The sequence below is a fragment of the Xyrauchen texanus genome, chromosome 15 (genome assembly GCF_025860055.1).
Source record: "Xyrauchen texanus isolate HMW12.3.18 chromosome 15, RBS_HiC_50CHRs, whole genome shotgun sequence".
NCBI lineage: Eukaryota > Metazoa > Chordata > Actinopteri > Cypriniformes > Catostomidae > Xyrauchen > Xyrauchen texanus.
The window spans coordinates 3,530,479-3,551,361 of NC_068290.1; the positions used below are offsets into that span (position 1 = coordinate 3,530,479).

Genomic DNA, 20,883 nt, shown 5'->3' on the forward strand with positions numbered 1-20,883 from the left:
GATGTCACTAAATGGTAAATTATCTGCACTTATATAGCGCTTTTTTAACCTTAGCGGTATTCAAAGTGCTTTATATTGTGACTCATTCACCCATTCACACACACACTCACACACCAATGACGGCAGAGCTGCTATGTAAGCCGCTAGTCTGCCATTGGGGCAACTTGGGGTTCAGTGTCTTGCCCAAGGACACTTTGGCATGTGGAGTCATGCAGGCCAGGAATCAAACCGCCAACCCTGCTATTAGTGGCCAACCCGCCCCACCACCTGAGCCACAATCGCCCACTACAGAGCACAATTTAAGTAATCAAACTCATGGCACCACTGTCCACGATTGACTCTAGTACAACCAAAGAGCTATTTTTTGAGTGTGTACAAACAAACCAGTTGTTAATGAGCTTTTTTCTGGACTATGCAACTCACAAAGAATGATCTCATATGAGATTTCTTAGTATCTCAATTGTTTCTCATAGACAGCAATGAGATATAAAATATCAAATAAAGAGCAAATGAAGACTCACCCGAGAAACAGACCTGCAGTAGTCTCACATGTCTCTTTTAGGGTTTCAGAGGACAACAATCTCTCAAACTGTGCTCAAGGTTTTGAACAACTTTTGGAGCTCATGCCAGCTCGAGTGCATGCTGTCTTGAAAGCAAAATGGGGACTTTCCAAATACTGAGAAACCCATGTGACTGTTATAATGATAATATCATTTAAAATTATTATTGTAATTTTTTTAATTATTATATTATAAAAGAGTTCAAAATAGAAGCATTTCCATCAATGGACTGAGACTTTTGCATCACACTGTAGTTTCAATTGAACTTGTTCTAATCTTCCCAATTCAATCTTTCTTTCCAAAGGAGGATGTCTAAAACATCTAGTCTTTCCCCCCCCTGTGCATTCGGAACAGCTTCTATAATGCATTTTCCAGGAGACAAATGCATAGACAAATTTTGTTTTTCTTTTTTGCTCTCTTGTACTGGAATGAAAGAGCAGGCCAAGCAGACAGCTGGACGGGAGAGAGCGTGTATGTGCGCACAAGAGAAGGAGAATATATGAGCTCTGGTTTTTTTCGCATCCCTTTGAAACCTGCCGGTGAGTTATTTGTGCAGGATCCGTCTGCTGCAGCATTTGCCTATTGAAGTCACTTAGTCAGCAAGAACAAAGCAGCACTGTGACTCACTAATAATACACCATTTTGCCCTTCTGTGTTACTTTAAAATCACCTGCGCTGCATCCCATAGCTATCATCAACATGTGCATATGGAGCATGAACTCTTCAAGGTATAGCTCAACCAAAAATGAAAATCATTTACTCACCCTCATGTCATTCCAAACAGGATTTTCTTTCTTCTGTGGAACACAAAAGCTGATGTTTTGCAGAATGTCCAAGTTGCTCTTTTCCATTTAACAAAAAAGAAAATAAAAAAACTGGTAATTTTAAAAATGGTAAATCATTCTAGATTTGGCATTTAATTGGAGAAAAATGTGGATATGCCTGTCAGTACAAGACGAGTCATCAGTCTTGAAAGACTGTACATTTTAAGTGAGTTTAACTTGGTGATTCTGGTGAAACCTGTCATAAAAATGTCCTGACAATATATATATATATATATATATATATATATATATATATATATATATATATATATATATATTAGGGCTGTCAATCAATAAAACAATTTAAGAGAATTGATTACATTGTATGCCGATTAATTAATCGAATTTATCATATACAGAAATATTTGCTGGGAAAGCCCCTCAAATAACAATAATTAAATATATAATGATTAAATAATTATAAATAATATCTGTATATATATATATATATATATATATTTACACTGGGGCCAAAAGTTTTGAATAATGTACAGATTTTGCTGTTTTGGAAGGAAATTGGTCATTTAATTCACCAAAGTGGCATTCAATTGATCACAAAGTACAGTCAGGACATTACTGATGTAAATAACAACACCATCACTATTTCACAAAAAGTCATTTTTGATAAAAATCTAGACAGCAGCATCACTCCAACACCTTATCCTTGAGTAATCATGCTAAATTGCTAATTTAGTACTAGAAAATCACTTGCCATTATATCAAACACAGCTGAAAGATATTTGGTTCATTAAATGAAGCTTAACATTGTTGTTGTGTTTTTTTTAGAGTTGCCACAGTATGCAATAGACTGGCATGTCTTAAGGTCAATATTGGGTCAAAAATGGCACAAAAGAAACAGTTTCTCTAGAAACTCATCAGTCAATCATTGTTTTGAGGAATACAATGCTTAAAAACCCTGAAGATTTCATACAAAAGGTGTCACTACAGTCTTCAAAGACAAAGAACAACTGTCTCTAACAGAAAGAGATGTGGAAGACCAGATGTGCAACTAAACAAGAGGATAAGTACATCAGAGTCTCTAGTTTGAGAAATAGACGCCTCACATGTCCTCCGCTGACAGCTTCATTGAATTCTACCCGCTCAACACCAGTTTCATGTACAACAGTAAAGAGAAGACTCAGGAGGACTTATGGGAAGAATTGCAAAGAAAAAGTCACTTTTGAAACAGAAAAACAAAAAGAAAAGGTTCGAGTGGGCAAAGAAACACAGACATTGGACAACAGATAATTGGAAAAGAGTGTTACGGATCTTAACCCCATTGAGCTTTTGTGGGATCAGTTAGACTGTAAGGTGTGTGAGAAGTGCCACATCTATGGCAAGTGCTACAGGAAGTGTGGGGTGAAAGGTCAAGTGCTACAGGAAGTGTGGGGTGAAAGGTCACCTGAGTATCTGGACAAACTGACCGCTAGAATAACAAGGATCTGCAAAGCTGTCATTGCTGCACATGGAGGATTTTTGGATGAGAACTCTTTGAAGTAGTTTAAGAAGTTCTGAACATTATTTTCAGATTGTAATAGTCATTTTTCACATTATTAATGTCCTGACGATACGTTGTGATCAGTTGATTGCCACTATGGTGAATAAAAGTACCAATTTCTTTCCATAAGAGCAAAATCTGGACATTTTTACAAACATTTGGCTGCCAGTGTGTGTGTGTGTGTGTGAGTGTGTGTGCGTGTGAGTGTGTGTGCGTGTGTGTGTGTGTGAGTGTGTGTGTGTGTGTGTGTGTGTGTGTGTGTGTGTGTGTGTGTGAGCGTGTATTTATCACTTTGTGGGTACCAAATGTCCCCATAAGGATAGTAAAACCCGAAATTTTTGACCTTGTGGGGACATTTTGTCGGTCCCCATGAGGAAAACAGCTTATAAATCATACTAAATTATATTTTTTGAAAATGTAAAAATGCAGAAAGTTTTCTGTGAGGTTTAGGTTTAGGGGTAGGGTTAGGTTTAGGGGATAGAATATAAAGTTTGTACAGTATAAAAACCATTATGTCTATGGAAAGTCCCCATAAAACATGGAAACACAACGTGTGTGTGTGTGTGTATTAAAAAAGAATAATACAGAAACTTAAAATGCAATAAAATGCAAGTGAAGCATTAAAAAAGACAATACAAAAGTGGATTTAGAACACAACACATTGTTTATTTCCATATTATTAAACATAAGCCTATCACTGGCCTACAATTTACAGCAATCCATTTTGAAATTAAATTCGTCAATCAGTCTGAGATTTATTATAAGGGCTTGTCTAAGGACCTGTTAATGTACACCTGCATCAGACGGACGCCAAGTGTCTCTGTTTGCGCTGCATCATAAACATACTGTTTTTAAGTTGCTTTGCCAAGTTAAACGAAGTTTAAAACTTAGTAGATTTGATTTCCGTCAAGCTGTGTTTGTACGCAAGAACGTTTTCTAATCTTGTGTTGACACCTCTTGGTAAGTGTGGTTTGTTCTCTGTATATGCTGTGCGTTGTCTATACAGCGAGTTCTTCTTACTACCCCTGGAGAAAACAGGTGGTACTCAGTGCTTGAATTGTTTACACCGATAGCCACAACATTAAAACCACCTGTCTATTATTGTGTAGGTCCCCCTCGTGCCACCATAACAGCGTCAACCCGCATCACAGAACAGCATTCAGAGATGAGATTCTTCTCATCACAATTGTACAGAGCGGTTATCTGAGTTACCATAGACTTTGTCCGCTCAAACCAGTCTGGCCATTCTCTGTTGACCTCTCATCAACAAGATATTTCTGTCCACAGAGCTGCCGCTCACTGGATGTTTTTTGTTTTTGGCACCATTTGGAGTCAATTGTAAAGACTGTTGTGTGTGAAAAGCCCAGAAATACTCAAACCAGCCCACCTGGCACTAACAATCATACCATGCTCCAAATTACTGAGAGCAAAATTGTTCCCCATTCTGATGGTTGATGTGAACATTAACTGAAGCTTCTGACCCATGTCTGCATGATTTTATGCACTGCACTGCTGCCACACGATTGGCTGATTAGATAATAGCATGGCATGATTGTTGCATACACAATGATGATTTAAGGTATGCATAGCATGGAGACGTGATTTTAGTCATCATATTTCACAGAATGAGTTTCATTCTGTGTCATTTGTGTCATCATTGAGTCTGTGTCATGTATTTGGCGCCATCTCCTGGTGGCCACATGTAACACTGTGCTTCATGTGGATTATCTAATGATCTGAGCATCTGATTACCTTCTGTGTTGGCTCGTTTGAAAGATAAATACCTCCTCTAAGTAATTTTATGTTAATATTCTAAAGCACATATATGTTAATCAGAAGGTCACTGGTTCTAGCCCCATAGCCACCACCATTGTGTCCTTGAGTAAGACACTTAACTCCAGGTTGCTCCGGGGGATTGTCCCTGTAATAAGGGCACTGTAAGTTGCTTTGGATAAAAGCGTCTGCCAAATGCATAAATGTAAATGTAAAAACACAGCATATAAGCAACACAAATATAATTGTCAAAGACATATACTTAGCTATTACTTGCTATATTTTTGTCTATGAGTAAAACAAATAGGCTGGTTGTATTCTACTCTTTGAGAGCTTTCCAAGAACATATGACACACAGCTATTTGATGAGATTGATGTTTTTACTGATTACAGTAAAATGTACAGTGCACATTTTTTTTTTATTAATTATCAAAATGGAACACTTCTGATTTGTCAGCAAATTTCAAAGCACTTGTTCAGTTTTGGTCATAATGCCTACATGCATTGGAAAATAGAGCTTCTAAACCTTCAAACAATACCTATTTTGTGTTGGTCAAGATTGTAGTTATTAATTACCGTCGGGCCCATCTGAGCTTAAAGTGTTTGGAATGTAAATGCAACCTGTGTGGGGACTAGTTCTTTTAATTAGTCAAACTCCCACTTAAGTGACTTGATTTGGTGCTATTTTAGTGCATTTCTATCTTTATACTGTGGAAGGTTTGTTTGGAAAACGTTAATAAAGCATTATATTGTTACATGTTGTTTTGTTTTCTTTCCTAAGAAGGAAATAAATGCATTTTGACAGAGAAAGAAGTATATTTAGAGTCGAATTTCAGCACTATCAAAATCTTCAATTAATCATGAACTATGAGCAATTATGCGATTAAAATTTTGAATCGACTGACAGCACTAATACATATATATTGCAAAAGAAAAATTACCATTATGACACATTATATATATATATATATATATATATATATATATATATATATATATATATATATACATTGACATTATTTTCAGGAAATAATTGTAAACATATGGATCACCCAGTTCTCATTACCGTAGCGCTTCTGAACATTTCACTTTTACCACTGATTTCAATGATGATTCTCAATTTGTTTTTAGATAAAAAACATATTTTTTTTTATTTGATTTAAATCGGTGAAATTAAACGCAGAACCAAAGGAGTATTGCTATGATGTATAAATACCTTACAATTGAAATAATACATAAATCTTTAATTTTTTTGCATTGCGGTGATGAGAATTGGGGGAAAAATGTCCATGACTGTAATGAAAATAATTTCACAATGTAAAAAATCTTAATGGCCCTAAAAATTCTATAACTTCCGAAGCCATACGACCCAAATTTCACTCATTATTCAATGAAAATCTTCTCATTTGCCCTTACACATGCTGCTTCAAGACATGTCACGCCAGGTTTGAGTTTGATTAATTTACTGTTACTGTTATGGTGCTTTTTTAACATTTGGAGCTTGACTGGTGTGATATATCAATGAAACATTACATTTTGTCTTCTATGCACAAAAGGAAGTTAAAAGGGTTTGGAACAACATGAAAGTGTGTACCAAATAAATTTTCATGTTTGGCTAATCAAACTTTTAAATATGGCCAATGAACGTTACACAACCATGCACTCAATAAGCAGAAAACCACAGTTGAGAGAGTAACTGAAACTGAAAATACAGATGAAACGCTTGTGACCAATTATATAACTCTGGATATGGCAATGCTTACATTTGCATTTGTTTGCAATGATCTCCAGTGTGCATAAAATCAATTTCCAACTGAATTATGCATGCTAAACTCATGAAGTGAAAAACTAACTGAAGGACTAAATTCGTAACAGTTCATATATTCGGTTTTACACACAGTTATTTGACGAGAGAGCAATGTAGTCTTTGGTTGTTGCAAAATACTTAAAGGTGATATATGTCATTATTTCAATGTTATAAAATACATTCTTCTTCCCCAGCTTGATATTCAGAGATAAATATAAGTAAATCAATTCATAAGTTGATTTCCCTGAAAAGTAAACACTGTGGTTCTGTGGTGCTATCAAAACATTGCTCTGTTTGTTTGAGCATCCTGACCAATCCCGACAGAGCAACACTGTCTCAACCAATGACGGGGGATTAGGGCGGGACTATCCGTTTGTCCAACCAATGGGGGAGTCTTTGTGAAACATTATTCTTGCAATACAATTAGGTGACGCTAGTGGTGCAGAAATGGCACACTACACCTTTAAGTGAATGTACCACCAATATTGGAAAGTGGCTAGAAAGAGAGATATTAATTTATTTTGAACGCTCTTCTGCATAAACCCATTTTCTATATCAGTATTTTGTCTTATGTTTTAAGATACAAACTTATTTTAGGCAAAAAGTCTGTTAATCTGTTTTTCCTTACATCATCGTTTTTCCAAGTATACGGTAATAAAGAGTGTTTCTTTCTAAAACAAGCAAGCAGGGACTGTTGTATAGGGCTGGAGTATCATTGCTATGGTTTTGCTGGCGATATAAATGTAAGCAATATTGAGAATATCACAATGATTTTTAATGCACTTTTTACTTTGCTGCATCATTTTCTAAAGAGAACATAATTAGATGAATTTCTCAATTTTCAGAGCTGCACAATTAATAAAAATAACATCAAAATATATTATTAAACAAACAAAAGCTATGATTAAATTAAAAGAACATCCTGAATGGTTTGTGCACGCTTCAGAGTGAACGGGTGACAAGACGTTCTTCTAGTGTTAAAATTACTGCCTGGATCTGACCTCAGAGAATATATCTTGAATTAAGTTTTTATTCTTTTTTCATCAGCATTTTTTTTTAAACATAAACCTTACTAAATTTTGCATTTTTGGGATGCCGACCACAATTGATCACACTCTAATTAAATGCAAAAAAAAATAAAAAATGTCCACATTTTTTAGAAAACTGCCCAAATAAAAAAAGAGTCTAATAAATCATTAATAATATTGTATGTTTATAATCTTATGATAATTTCATTTATTTATTTTGTAAACATGTAATTGTGGTTCTGTTCACTAGGTGGCAGAAAGCACAAAATTATTTTTTCTCTACAGATGTGAAATGTAGGTGGCGCTCTAATGCATTTTAGACCTCACAGATGTGCTCGTCCATAGACATTCAGTCTAATGTTCAGTTCAAGCTCCACCCTTGTTGTTTCATTGAATATCTCGGCCTCTGAGTGGACTATAAGCTCAATCTAGGTGTCATTAGAAAGCTGAGATCCTCCTTTTTGCAATGAAATACAATCGTATAATTTTATCATCAATAGTCAAAAACATATTTTATGATGATTTGTTTTGCATGTTCCTTCTGGATGCATATTTTGTTCTGGACGTACACTCACCTAAAGGATTATTAGGAACACCTGTTCAATTTCTCATTAATGCAATTGTCTAATCAACCAATCACATGGAAGTTGCTTCAATGCATTTAGGGGTGTGGTCCTGGTCAAGACAATCTCCTGAACTCCAAACTGAATGTCAGAATGGGAAAGAAAGGTGATTTAAGCAATTTTGAGTGTGGCATGGTTGTTGGTGCCAGACGGGCCGGTCTGAGTATTTCACAATCTGCTCAGTTACTGGGATTTTCACGCACAACCATTTCTAGGGTTTACAAAGAATGGTGTGAAAAGGGAAAAACATCCAGTATGCGGCAGTCCTGTGGGCGAAAATGCCTTGTTGATGCTAGAGGTCAGAGGAGAATGGGCCGACTGATTCAAGCTGATTGAAGAGCAACTTTGCCTGAAATAACCACTCCTTACAACCGAGGTATGCAGCAAAGCATTTGTGAAGCCACAACACGCACAACCTTGAGGCGGATGGGCTACAACAGCAGAAGACCCCACCGGGTACCACTCATCTCCACTACAAATAGGAAAAAGAGGCTACAATTTGCAAGAGCTCACCAAAATTGGACAGTTGAAGACTGGAAAATTGTTGCCTGGTCTGATGAGTCTCGATTTCTGTTGAGACATTCAGATGGTAGAGTCAGAATTTGGTGTAAACAGAATGAGAACATGGATCCATCATGCCTTGTTACCACTGTGCAGGCTGGTGGTGGTGGTGTAATGGTGTGGGGGATGTTTTCTTGGCACACTTTAGGCCCCTTAGTGCCAATTGGGCATCGTTTAAATGCCACGGCCTACCTGAGCATTGTTTCTGACCATGTCCATCCCTTTATGGCCACCATGTACCCATCCTCTGATGGCTACTTCCAGCAGGATAATGCACCATTTCAAATTGGTTTCTTGAACATGACAATGAGTTCACTGTACTAAAATGGCCCCCACAGTCACCAGATCTCAACCCAATAGAGCATCTTTGGGATGTGGTGGAACGGGAGCTTCGTGCCCTGGATGTGCATCCCACAAATCTCCATCAACTGCAAGATGCTATCCTATCAATATGGGCCAACATTTCTAAAGAATGCTTTCAGCACCTTGTTGAATCAATGCCACGTAGAATTAAGGCAGTTCTGAAGGCGAAAGGGGGTCAAACACAGTATTAGTATGGTGTTCCTAATAATCCTTTAGGTGAGTGTATAAGATATAATATTGGATTATTCAGCCAAGAAAGCTCACAAGTAAACAATGGGTCATGTTTTAGAAAACTGCCTAAGGTAAAAGCAATATAAAGTTTTTGGCTACTTCGGGCTTACAGCAGCAGTTATCGGAGCATAAAAGAGACGTTTGTATTTTATATCTTACAGAAATCATATTTTACTTTGTGATTCTTTTGAAAATCTTTCAAACTGTGGTATAAGGGCAACAAAATTAACTATTCAGTTACATTTCTGAGAATAAGAGCTTTCATTTGATTTTTTTGTTATGTTAAGTAACAAATGCAAAAGTGATGGTTATCTCTGAAAAAATTCAGATTATAAGCTTTCAAATGAAACCTAATATGCTTGACTTGTTTATACGGCGACTTTAACGTTTAAAGCGCAAATTTTTTGCGACCCGCCGGTGGGTCCATAGAGTTTTTAACTTAATTCATACGTTCTCTGAAAATAATTCTGTATATCTTGTGGCATATTGCTTTTTAAGTAAATATATGAAACTTGACAAAATAAAAATGGTTAAGAAAAGTTTTTTTTTTTGTAGTTGGATGCACTCAAAGAAGGGCCTTGATGTAACATAGTCAAATAATAAAAAATATGTATAGTAAAAAATTTTTAGTGCTGCTCTCAATTTATGGCTATCTAACACATGCATATGCTAAATTATGCATGAGAGACCAACTCATATATCTTAATCTCTGCACTGTTATGTGGTTTTGTGGATGCAGCCACTATCACCGCCTCTGAGTGCTCTGAGTGGCTAGCATATGGAAATCTCCAAGCGAATGCAGATGCATTAAAGGCAGATGGTGGAGTGGAAGAAATTACTATAGACAATATTACCTGTTGCAATACAAAGTCACGAGACAGCACCCACAAAAAATATCACACAGTTGATATCTCAAATATGCAGAGCTGCTGGAAAGTTCCAGTTGTTGAAGTCGAAATAAGTCGAAATAAGACTTTACATACCAATGAAACTGCTAAAGAGTCCCGGGTCTTAAAAGGATTCCCCCCATGATTTACTCACCCTCATGTTGTTCGGAAATACTTCTTTTCTGCAGAACACAAATGGAGAATTGTGAAGGATTTTCAAGCAGCTCTTTCCCATAGTGATAACGGCTACCAGAATGTATATTTACAAATATGCATTTGTCATGCACTTATCCAAAGCAACTTATAATACATTCGAGGTATAAATTTAACCTGTTTATGTTCCCTGTGAATCAAACCCATGACCTTGAAGTAGCGTGCACATGTGAAAGTAGTAAATATGAAATGCATTACACTGTCAGAATATTTAATCATTAAGCATGTGAATTTTAATATGAAAACCAAACGAAAAATGAAAAGGAGAGAGAGCGCACCACCATTCCTTTGTGCTAATTAAAACTAATGACTCCAATTGCTGGCATAACAAAGAGCCAGGCGGCATGTTTGCATTGGTGGTTTGCCTTGATTAAACTCTTCATCCATTCTGCTTAGGAATTTCGAGAATATTGAATAATGCAAGGTGAGATGAGTTCAGTATGAATAACAGAAAGTATTCGATGAAAAGGCTGTTGAGAGGGTGTTTTAGGAAACAACAGTATTGAAGCTTTGTACATACACATCGGCTACTAGAGAGACAATTTTCCACCATGCAGAACCGTGCAGATTTGAACCGATCTGGGACCGTTGACACAGTTACGTTGGTTTTTTCCACTGTTAATGTCCATACTGTATATATTGAGTAAAGCACAGAGTTTAAAAGCGTAACTGTTTTTGCTTGTAACTTCATGAAACACAGAATATAGGAACAGTAGATGCTCCTGATTAAAACGAGCCCAAATACAATGTGATATGATGCATAGATCTTAAAATAATCTGGAAGAAAGGGTTAGGATTAGGTTAAACCTAACCCTAACTCTAACCCTAAAACTGGCAGCTGTTGTTGCCAGAATACTTGTGTAACAAATACAGTAAAAATGAAAATAACTTTATTGAACAGAACAACCTGAAAACATGAGCATGCTGGTACTGTTAAAAAAAACAACCAAAAAAAATGTTACATTTACATTAAAAACTTTATATTAACCTTCTGAAACTGTAAAAATATGCTTTCTACTTTATAAGGTTGTGGAGCGGAGGGGGGGGCGGGGCCGGGTCAGAATATCGCGCACCCAGTCCCCAATCGGCCTGATGAGACGTGCGAGGGATAAAGGTGGCCGGTGACGATGGTTCGAGAGAGAGAGAATTACGGGCATGTCCGTCGTGTGTGTGTTTGTACTTTTGGTTTAAGTTTAATTAAATTATGATTTATATTGACAATCCGGTTCTCGCCTCCTCTTTGCCCATCCTGAACTGTGTTACATTGGTGCCAAAACCCAGGAAGGAGGAGGGATGCCCGTCGTAGAGTCCTCGACACTGCCGTCCACCCAGGGGAGCGCCGCTGCCATCTGCCGGGTGACGGAGTAGCCCGACCGCCCGGATGCGGGGAACGGCCGGCGTCCGCGGGGCAAGTGGGGACTGGATACCCCGACCGCCTGGAGTGAGGGAGCCGCTGCCGGGGGCGGAGGAGTGCCCTGCCGTCCCCAGAGACGCGGAGGGGTCGAGGGAGACAACCGTCTGCGAGGGGGGCGGGGCCGGGTCGGAATATCGCGCGCCCAGTCCCCAATCGGCCTGATAAGGTGCGCGAGGGATAAAGGTGGCCGGTGACGATGGTTCGAGAGAGAGAATTACGGGCATGTCCGTCATGTGTGTGTGTGTTTGTGCTTTTGGTTTAAGTTTAATTAAATTATCATTTATGTTGACAAGCCGGTTCTCGCCTCCTCCTTGCCCATCCTGAACTGTGTTACAAAGGTATTGCTAATCACAATAACAAAATTACAGAAGGGCACATGATGACATGAAGTTCACCAATAATGTCTCTTCCAGGAACAATGACCAATAAACATGTACAGACACACAAACATTAACACATATGTAATTAAAATAAATGCAATTAACTATAAACTACATTAAATATAAAACAGAAACTGTTATTAACTGATATTAAAAATGAGAAGAAATATAACTATTCCCATATAATATAATGAAATATGAACGCCCGATTATTGTTTTTACTGTAATTTTAACAATAATTTACGGTAAAAAGTACATATATTCTCTTGTTAAACAATGTACATTTTTACCATTAACTATACAAAAAAAATCACTTTTTTATCTATTTATTGTAAAAACTACTGTATTGTTTTTAAATATATATTTTAAAACTTTACTGTATATTTTTACAGTTAATATTCCTTAATCAATAAACGTTTTATAAGAACTCAATATTTTAAAGCAAAAAGCTAATGGCGATCTACATCAATTGTGAGCTGAATACTGCATTTAATAGTAATTAAGGGATTGTTCACCAAAAAATGACTCACCCTCATGCCATCCCTGATGTGACTTTCTTTCTTCTGCTGAACACAAACAAATATTTTTAGAAGAATATTTCAGCTCTGTATGGTGAATCCATGTCTTCTTAAGCGATATGATATGTGTGAGTGAGAAACAGATCAATATTTCAGTCCTGTTTGAAGACATGGATTCACCACTGGAGTTATATGGATTACTTTTATGCTGCCTTTATATGCTTTTTGAACCTTCAAAGTTCTGGCCACATTTCACTTGCATTGTATGCACCTACAAAAGTGGTTTATTATTGGGTGAACTGTCCCTTTAAAGATGGGTGGCGCCATCTTACATGTTACATGTGAGGGATAGACTTAAGTCTTTTTTTTGTGTGTGTGTGTGTGTGTTGTCTTGTTGTTTAAAGTGTTTTGGATTGTTCCGCTGAGGAAACATAGAAAAAAAAAACATCTTCCCCAAAATTTATGTGGAGAAATTTGTGGAAAATTGATAGCTTTATACAGTGCATGCCTATGAGAACAAGTCTATGAGAACACCCCAAATCAGTCACCTATGAGGTTCCTTTTCAGTTAGGACGATGCCTTAGAAGGGAGCAAGGCAGCTCTCTATAGGTTTTGGAACAGAGCTTATGAAATGGTCTTTGTGATGTATGTTATTTTTGGTATTTAGCTCCCCCTAGAGGTCAAGCAGTAACTGACCACAAGCAACACAATGACTCAATGTTATTCGAATGTGTGTTCAGAGTCATTTTATTAAAAATATCAAAAGCTTTTCTTTCCTAAACAATCAATGATTCAGAATGTCTATGTACAGCAGGTATAAATACATGTAGAAAATACATTCAATCATGAAAGCAAACTTCTTCATCTACAAGACTTGGCGACCTCTTGTTATATATTTCAGTGGCCATACATTTACAAAGTAGTACGCAAAAGAGTTATACCCGTTTTGATGCATTTACACAACATGGCTTTCCTCGTTTCAGTCCGTAGACAGGGGAAATCATTTCAGTAGGGTTTTTGAAGGCAATGTCCCATGGCAGCTATTATCCCTTTTATGTCATCAAAATCTGCAGCAGTATCCACATCCTTTATTGTGACAACAATTGCAGCAATATCTGCACAAGGAAAGATGACTTTGGCGTTTGGTCCTGAAGAGTGCCTATTGGTAGAAAATAGACAATTTTGTCAAAAGGAGGTGTGGGTAACATTCTGCCTATCTACGTATGTGCTCGACAGAAGAACATACAGAGCCATACGGGTTTGGAACAACATGAGGGTGAGTAAACAATGACAGAATTTTCATATTTGGGTGAACTATCCCGTTTTAATTACATTATATTTTATTATGTAGCGACATTTTTATAAAAGCGACAGGGCACTCAAAAGACCTCTCATACCTTACTGCTAAATGTACAAATATTTAGCTTTTTAAAAATCTGTAACTGGTTGCATACCAGAGGATTTGTTTGTTCCAGTGACGTTTCTGTCATGAACTGGTTCTCTTGTTTGGCTTCAGTCTCCAAATGATGCTCATCGTGCAACTGCCAATTAGACATAAAAGGTAAGACTTTATAACAGGCAATAACTGTTCAGTCATTAACAAAACATGAAAACATATTAAGACAAGTTTGATGACATTTCTAGCCATTTTAAAGGTATTTTTTATTTAATTTTATGCAGTATAGCTATTAATGCATTCAAAGTCTCTTATAATAGACTACTCCATAAGCTCTGCACTTATTGCAATGCATAAACTCACCTGTGTGACTGGAACAGCAGCCGTTTGGAGGAGGCAAACACATGCAATGAGGACTGCAGCAGCAAGAGTGACGTATGTGCACTTCATTTTCTCTTCAGTAATACCGCTCGGTTCTTCTCTGTATGTGTCTGGTGGAAGATGCGTCAGTATGCACTAAAATAATATCTGCCGAAAAGATACTTCTCCCTTCAAAGTGACGTTTTAAGAGTCTATTTCTGTTTCTTCTGCTCACTTATGGCAGGCAGTGTTCTCATATTTATATTGAGATCAGAGCGCGTCAGTCTGCTCCCCTTTGACCTGCCCTCAACTCTTCCAGTCATCTCTTACACAACACTGGAAACTCTGAGCAACACCAGAGATTACACCAAATTACACCAAAAGCCCGCAGTGGAGCAGTAGATTAATAAACCAAACCAATTAAACAACTAACTAACTTACTACAGAAAGTAGATAAATATAGCTAATAACTTTCATAAATAACATTACTGTTAATGCTAACACTTTGCAATAGAGTTACATTTGTTAGCATTAGCAAATGCATTAAGTATCACAAACTAACAATAAAAAATACATTTTTATTGATGTTAATTTATAAAACTATACTTGTTCATTGTTAGTTCATAATGCAATAACTAATGTAAACATATTCATCTAATTTAGCATTTTAACAAAAACAAAATTATAATAAGGTTGCATTTGTTAAAATTAGTAAATAAATTAGGTATCAGGAACTAACAATAAATATATATATATTTTTTTAATCTTTGTTTGTTAATACGAATACTAATGATTATTCATAGTGCATTAACTAATGATAACATATACAACTTTAGATTTTCAAAAAGTGTTAGCATGTTCACAATTTACATGAACAAGATGAAAAATGCTCAATGCTATAAAAGTATTGTTTTTTGTTAGTTCATGATTTACAGTGTACATTACCTCTTATTTTAAAGTGTTAACACATTTATTAATCTTGGTTAATATTCATTTTGACCGATACTAACATATATTTTATATGTAAACATTAGTCAATGCACTATGAACTTATGCAAACTAACAGTGAACAAAGATGAATAAATACTGTAAATCATATATAGTGTTCATTGTTAGTTCATGCTAACTAATGCAATGTAAACAAATACAACCTAATTGTAAAGTGTTACCATTAACATAAACAAAGCTTGAAAAAAAAATACAAATATCAACAATTGCATTTTGGTGGTAAATGTGCATAATTGTTAATAGTGTTAATAATGTTAATTTCAACATATACAATGTACTGGTATATGTTAACATCAGATAATGCATTATGAACCAGCGTTAACCTACTATGATTGTGCATGCTTTTTTGTTTTACCTAGATTCATAAATGCTGTTAAAAATATTGTTAATTGTTAGTTTATAATACCTAATGCACTGAGGACCCCTAAAATGATCCCCCTGTGATGGACACCCTTCCTAAAATATACAAGCCACTATATCTTTTATCACTATATCTAAACAAATGTATATGTATGTGTGATGACATAATTTTTCTGTGTAAGAAATCCAGGAATCGCAATGTTCGATTTACATGTCTTATAACCCCCAGTGAGCACGCTAAAGGCGACCGTTTTGAGGAGAAACAATCAGTCAATATTATCAAATTAACACAGCTAATCTCAAGATTTCCGACCAGTCTTAAAAATAAGAATAAAATGGCAATAAATGTCAAATATGACACACACACAAAAAAAAAAATATATATATATATATATATATATATATATATATATATATATATATATATTGATATTTTTAATGAATGGAAACGTGGGGTAGTGTAACAAATAAACTAACATCTTAATAGTGATTATCATTAGATTTTCATTACTATTTTTTTTATTATATTACTATAATACAATCATTTTATTTAAATAAGCATTAAAGGCAGTACATCAAATGCAACCATGATTTATAAATAGTGATTTAAATAATATGTGATTTTATTTTACAGGATGATTGATTCGAAATCGGACTTTTTTCAGTGTTATGCTATATTTACAGTAAACGCAGTCTTTCTCAAGAGTTTAGTGACACATGCGCATGTTTGTTAGAATGAGACGCCAGTGCTATCAGCTGAAATCTTCTGCTCAAACACACACAGGCTCCAGTGCGACAGCTACAGTCAACCTGACAGGCGCCACAGCACCTCAATCCCGGGGCCGATGACCCCTCTGTCTTCTTGTCCCTCACCTAGAAGCATCTTGGCTCTGTTTCCATCTGTCAAGAATTCATTCACTCACTTGCAGAAACATTGTATTCACGACCAAAACATGACAATCGCTGTCTTGCCTTCACAAGAAAATCGTTTTTTGAGTCAGTCAGAAGTTTAGAAGTATGTTCTATAAAAGCAGGTAAAAACTGTTGCTCTAGACCACATAACAAGACAGGGATGAAAACAAACCAAATAAACATATCCGGCCGAAAGATGATGTTTTGGAACATTGTAGCTGGATTCTTGCTGGTCTAAGCTGCTAGAACCACAACTTCCATTTTATCTGACAAGCTCAATTCATAACTTTTGGTAACACTTTCTATGAAGTCCATATTTATAATGCATTTTAAAGACATTACATTTGCAATAACAGTGTGTCATAATGCACTTATTATATGTTATAACTAGGGCTGTCAATCGATTAAAATTTTTAATCGAATGAATATCATGGTGTCCCGATTAATTAATCACGATTAATCGCATATACAAATATTTGCTGAGAAAGCCCCTCACATAACAATAACTCAATATATAATGATTATACATATTTATATCAATATATAATTATACATAGTTATATTTAAATATATATAAAAAATATATATATATATATAGGCTATATAAATAAAAAAAATTCATATAATTAAAATGCTTTATATTCTTGTAGCAGAAGAGTTCATCATTGATAAGATACAAAAAGCAGCTTTAGAATACAATGTATTATTTACTACCATATTATTGATCATAAGTCAATCATTGGCGCAATCCATTTCACAAGTCAATTTGTCAATCAGTTGGAGATTTATTATGAGGGCTTGTTTAAGGACCTGTCAATTTATACCTGCGTCAGACATTTTTTTATTTTATTTGTATTAATGCTTACAAAACTTTTACATATAGAGCAAATATGTATATTAAAATAAACAACAACAAAAAGGAAAATAAATAAATAAACAGTTTAATAAAAATATCAAATTGTTTACATATTTCAATACACTTTACAGCTTTCTTGTTACTCAAATTTGAAAATGTGCTTAGGTGTTCCTGAACCTCTGAATTAAAAATTAAAACTAATGGTTTATAACCACCATACTTACATTTATGAATGCTAACATTAATCAAATAATATTCCTTATGAAGAGACGTGTCATAGCTAAAACATAAAGGAATAAAACATTTTCAAAACAAAATTGAAAGCTGGGAATGATATAATCTCTAACAATCTTGCAGAACTCCAAAATAAATGACAAAATGTACAGAATATATCGACATCACAATTAAATCTCTCTACAAGAAAATAATTAGTGGTGTAGTAATTATAAATAAGTTTGAAGGAAATTTCTTTGATTTTATTCGTGATTAAATATTTATGGGTAACTTCCAAATTTTTGTGTAGTGACTCGGGTGCGTTGCATCATAAAAATAAAATGTTTAGGTCACTGTGTCAAGTTAAATATAGATTAATACTCAATCTTTAAACACATCTTGAGATCTCTTAGTTCGCATTTGCGCTCCATCAAGTGTTTTGAACGCAAGAACGTAACACATGTTTGTTGTTCTGCTGCTGAAGTGTTTTCCTCACTGTATAAACTGCGCGTTCCCCATCCAGCTGAAGTTTCACTTACTGCCCTCTGGAGTAAACAGGTGGTACTACAAGCTTGCATTTCTCAGGAATCTTCCTTATTACGGTCTGGGGGAAGTGCGATTTATGTGTTAATATTTTTAACATGTTATTTTTGGTAAAATTAATTAGTAGACTTTGTCAGTTCGAACCATTCTGGCCATTCTCTGTTGTCCTCTCTCATCAACAAGGCATTTCCATCCACAGAACTGCCACTCACTGGACACACAGCCAATCGTGTGGCATTAGTGCATAGAATCGTGCAGATACGGGTCAGGAGCTTCAGTCAATGTTCACATCAACCATCAGAATGGGGAACTATTTGATCTCAGTGATTTCGACCGTGGCATGATTGTTGGGTCCAGATGGGCTGGTTTGACAAAGGGTTATTGGCAGATCCCCTTAACTCCAATCTCCCGAGTGAAAACTGTGTTTTTCACACTGTTCGGCTTACACCCATCCGTGACCCTTCCGTTCGGTTTGTTCGTTGCCCCTGCCACATTCCAGCGTCTCATGGACAAAATTCTCAGACCACATACAGCATGTGCTGCCACTGTATCTAGATGATATCATCGTTTACAGTAATTATTTACAGTGGCACATGCAACATCCTGAGATCTCTGCAGCAGGCGGGCTCACGACCAACCTGAAGAAATGCGCGATTGGGTGGGTGGAAGTGCAGTATCTGGGGTTCCACTTGGGACATGAGCAGGTGTGTTCCCAAATGAACAAAACCACAGCGATCATGGCCTGCCCAGCGCCCAAACCAAAAAGAAGGTGAGACAGTTTCTGGGGCTTTCTGGCTACTACCGAAGGTTTGTGCCTAGTTGCCTGATGTCACCAGCCCCCTGACTGATCTCACTCGAAAGGGGGCCCCCGATCCGGTCCAGTAGACGGAGTCATGCCAACGGTCTTTTCTAAAGGTGAAATCTGCACTTTGTGGGGGGCTGCTCTTACATGCTCCAAACTTCTTTCTCCCCTTTATTTTGCAGACGGATGCATCGGATAGAGGGCTGGGGACAGTACTCTCGCAGGAGGTGGAGGATCGACCGGGTACCAATGTGTGGATCACCCGCTGGTACCTGGCACTTGAGTCGTTCAAATTTGAAGTGATCCACAGATCGGGGGCACAGATGGCTGACTGACTTTCTCACTGCTCCCCAAGTTCTATGACACCATCAATGGATTTTGTCTTCCCTGACAGCATGGGCATATTCCAGGACGACAATGCCAAGATTCATCTGGCTCAAATTGTGAAAGTGTGGTTCGGGGAGAAGGAGGAATCATCTTCACACACCACAGCGTCCTGACCTTAACCCCGTTGAGTCTTTGGGATGTGCTGGAGAAGACTTTACAGAGTGGTTCGACTCTCCAGTCATCAAAACAAGATCTTGGCCAAAAACTGATGCAACTCTGGATGGAAATAAATGTTACCACAGGTGAAGCTGCGAACACACTGCCAGCGACATCACGTGAGACAGCGACACCATCCCATTCATTTTCAATGAGAGCTGGCGACTTCCAGCAACACGAGCTGCCGCGACCGTTGGCGACCAGATGTCCGCGTGTCCAGCGACGCGACAAAGTTGAGACAAGTTTAACTTTATTCAAATGAAGAGCGACTCACGGGAGCGACAGCCAATACGAGAGAAGACGGTAGAACTCACGTGATCCTTCTCTCGCTCTCAGCTCCTGCAGTAATGGAAAGATCAGGGGACCCACTCTCTTCCGCCAGCCAGACTTCATACAGCTGCAGCTCCTGCACCAGCCGGTGGTACTCGCCGTGCTGACTCCGAGATTGAATAGTTTTGTGCACCCAGACAGACCAGCGTTTGCGTTTTCGCCGCAGATAAACAGCCGCTATGGCAAAGAGCACGCCTTGTTTCTCGTTCATCATTGATATAAAGCATTTTCCAAAATCTCCAAAATTTTTGTTTTTAGCGGCAAGAAAACTGATTCGCTGTCAACAGCAATGGAATGGCATCCATGAATGTCATTTATAAACGTTACTAAACAACCAGTAGTGGGAACACCCACTAGCGACCTGCAGCGACAATGTCGCTGGCAGTGTGAACGCAGCTTGAGGTGTCTTCAGCCAGGGTTCCCACCCTTTTTGACCAATCAATTTCCATTACTTTTACACAAAAGTACACAACTTCGTCCTACTGTCCACATATTGTATGCGGATATACATTTTAGGGAAATTATTTGGTCTAAAAAATTATTATTTTTTTGCATGTTTCTTAGGGGCTACTAGTTACTAATCAAAAAGGGGAGTCACGCTCAGGTCTCAGGAGGTTAAGAACAATTGACTGACAAATTGGGCATCACTATGGCTTGTGAGCATGTTTTACTCGTCCCAAGGACAATATTTAGCTCTTGGTGTATTTTCCATTATCGATTTTCAAATGCTTCAAACCAAAGATCGAAATGTAGCAAATCATGTCTAAGCTTGTTAGTCTGATTTATTCCTTTTTTAAAGTATTTTTCCACATTAAATTCCCACTGCTTTTGTTCTGATCTGTTATTTATGAGTTTACACTTCTTATAATGATGGACATAA

The 20,883-nt window shown here is 36.9% G+C and overlaps 2 protein-coding genes across 3 annotated transcripts in view; one reads left to right on the top strand and one right to left on the bottom strand.

Annotated features, from left to right (window-relative positions):
* The window catches only part of LOC127655440 (free fatty acid receptor 3-like), a 526,022-nt gene that overhangs the window by 385,830 nt on the left and 119,309 nt on the right, over positions 1–20,883 (top strand). The gene's annotated exons all lie outside the window — the stretch shown is intronic.
* On the bottom strand, positions 13,458–14,709 carry LOC127655446 (hepcidin-1-like). Its single transcript, XM_052143273.1, has 3 exons — positions 14,440–14,709; positions 14,135–14,221; positions 13,458–13,839 (listed from the first exon to the last, which is right to left on the bottom strand). The coding sequence occupies exons 1-3, from the start codon at positions 14,524–14,526 to the stop codon at positions 13,741–13,743; spliced, it is 273 nt and encodes a 90-aa protein (XP_051999233.1). The 5' UTR covers positions 14,527–14,709; the 3' UTR covers positions 13,458–13,740.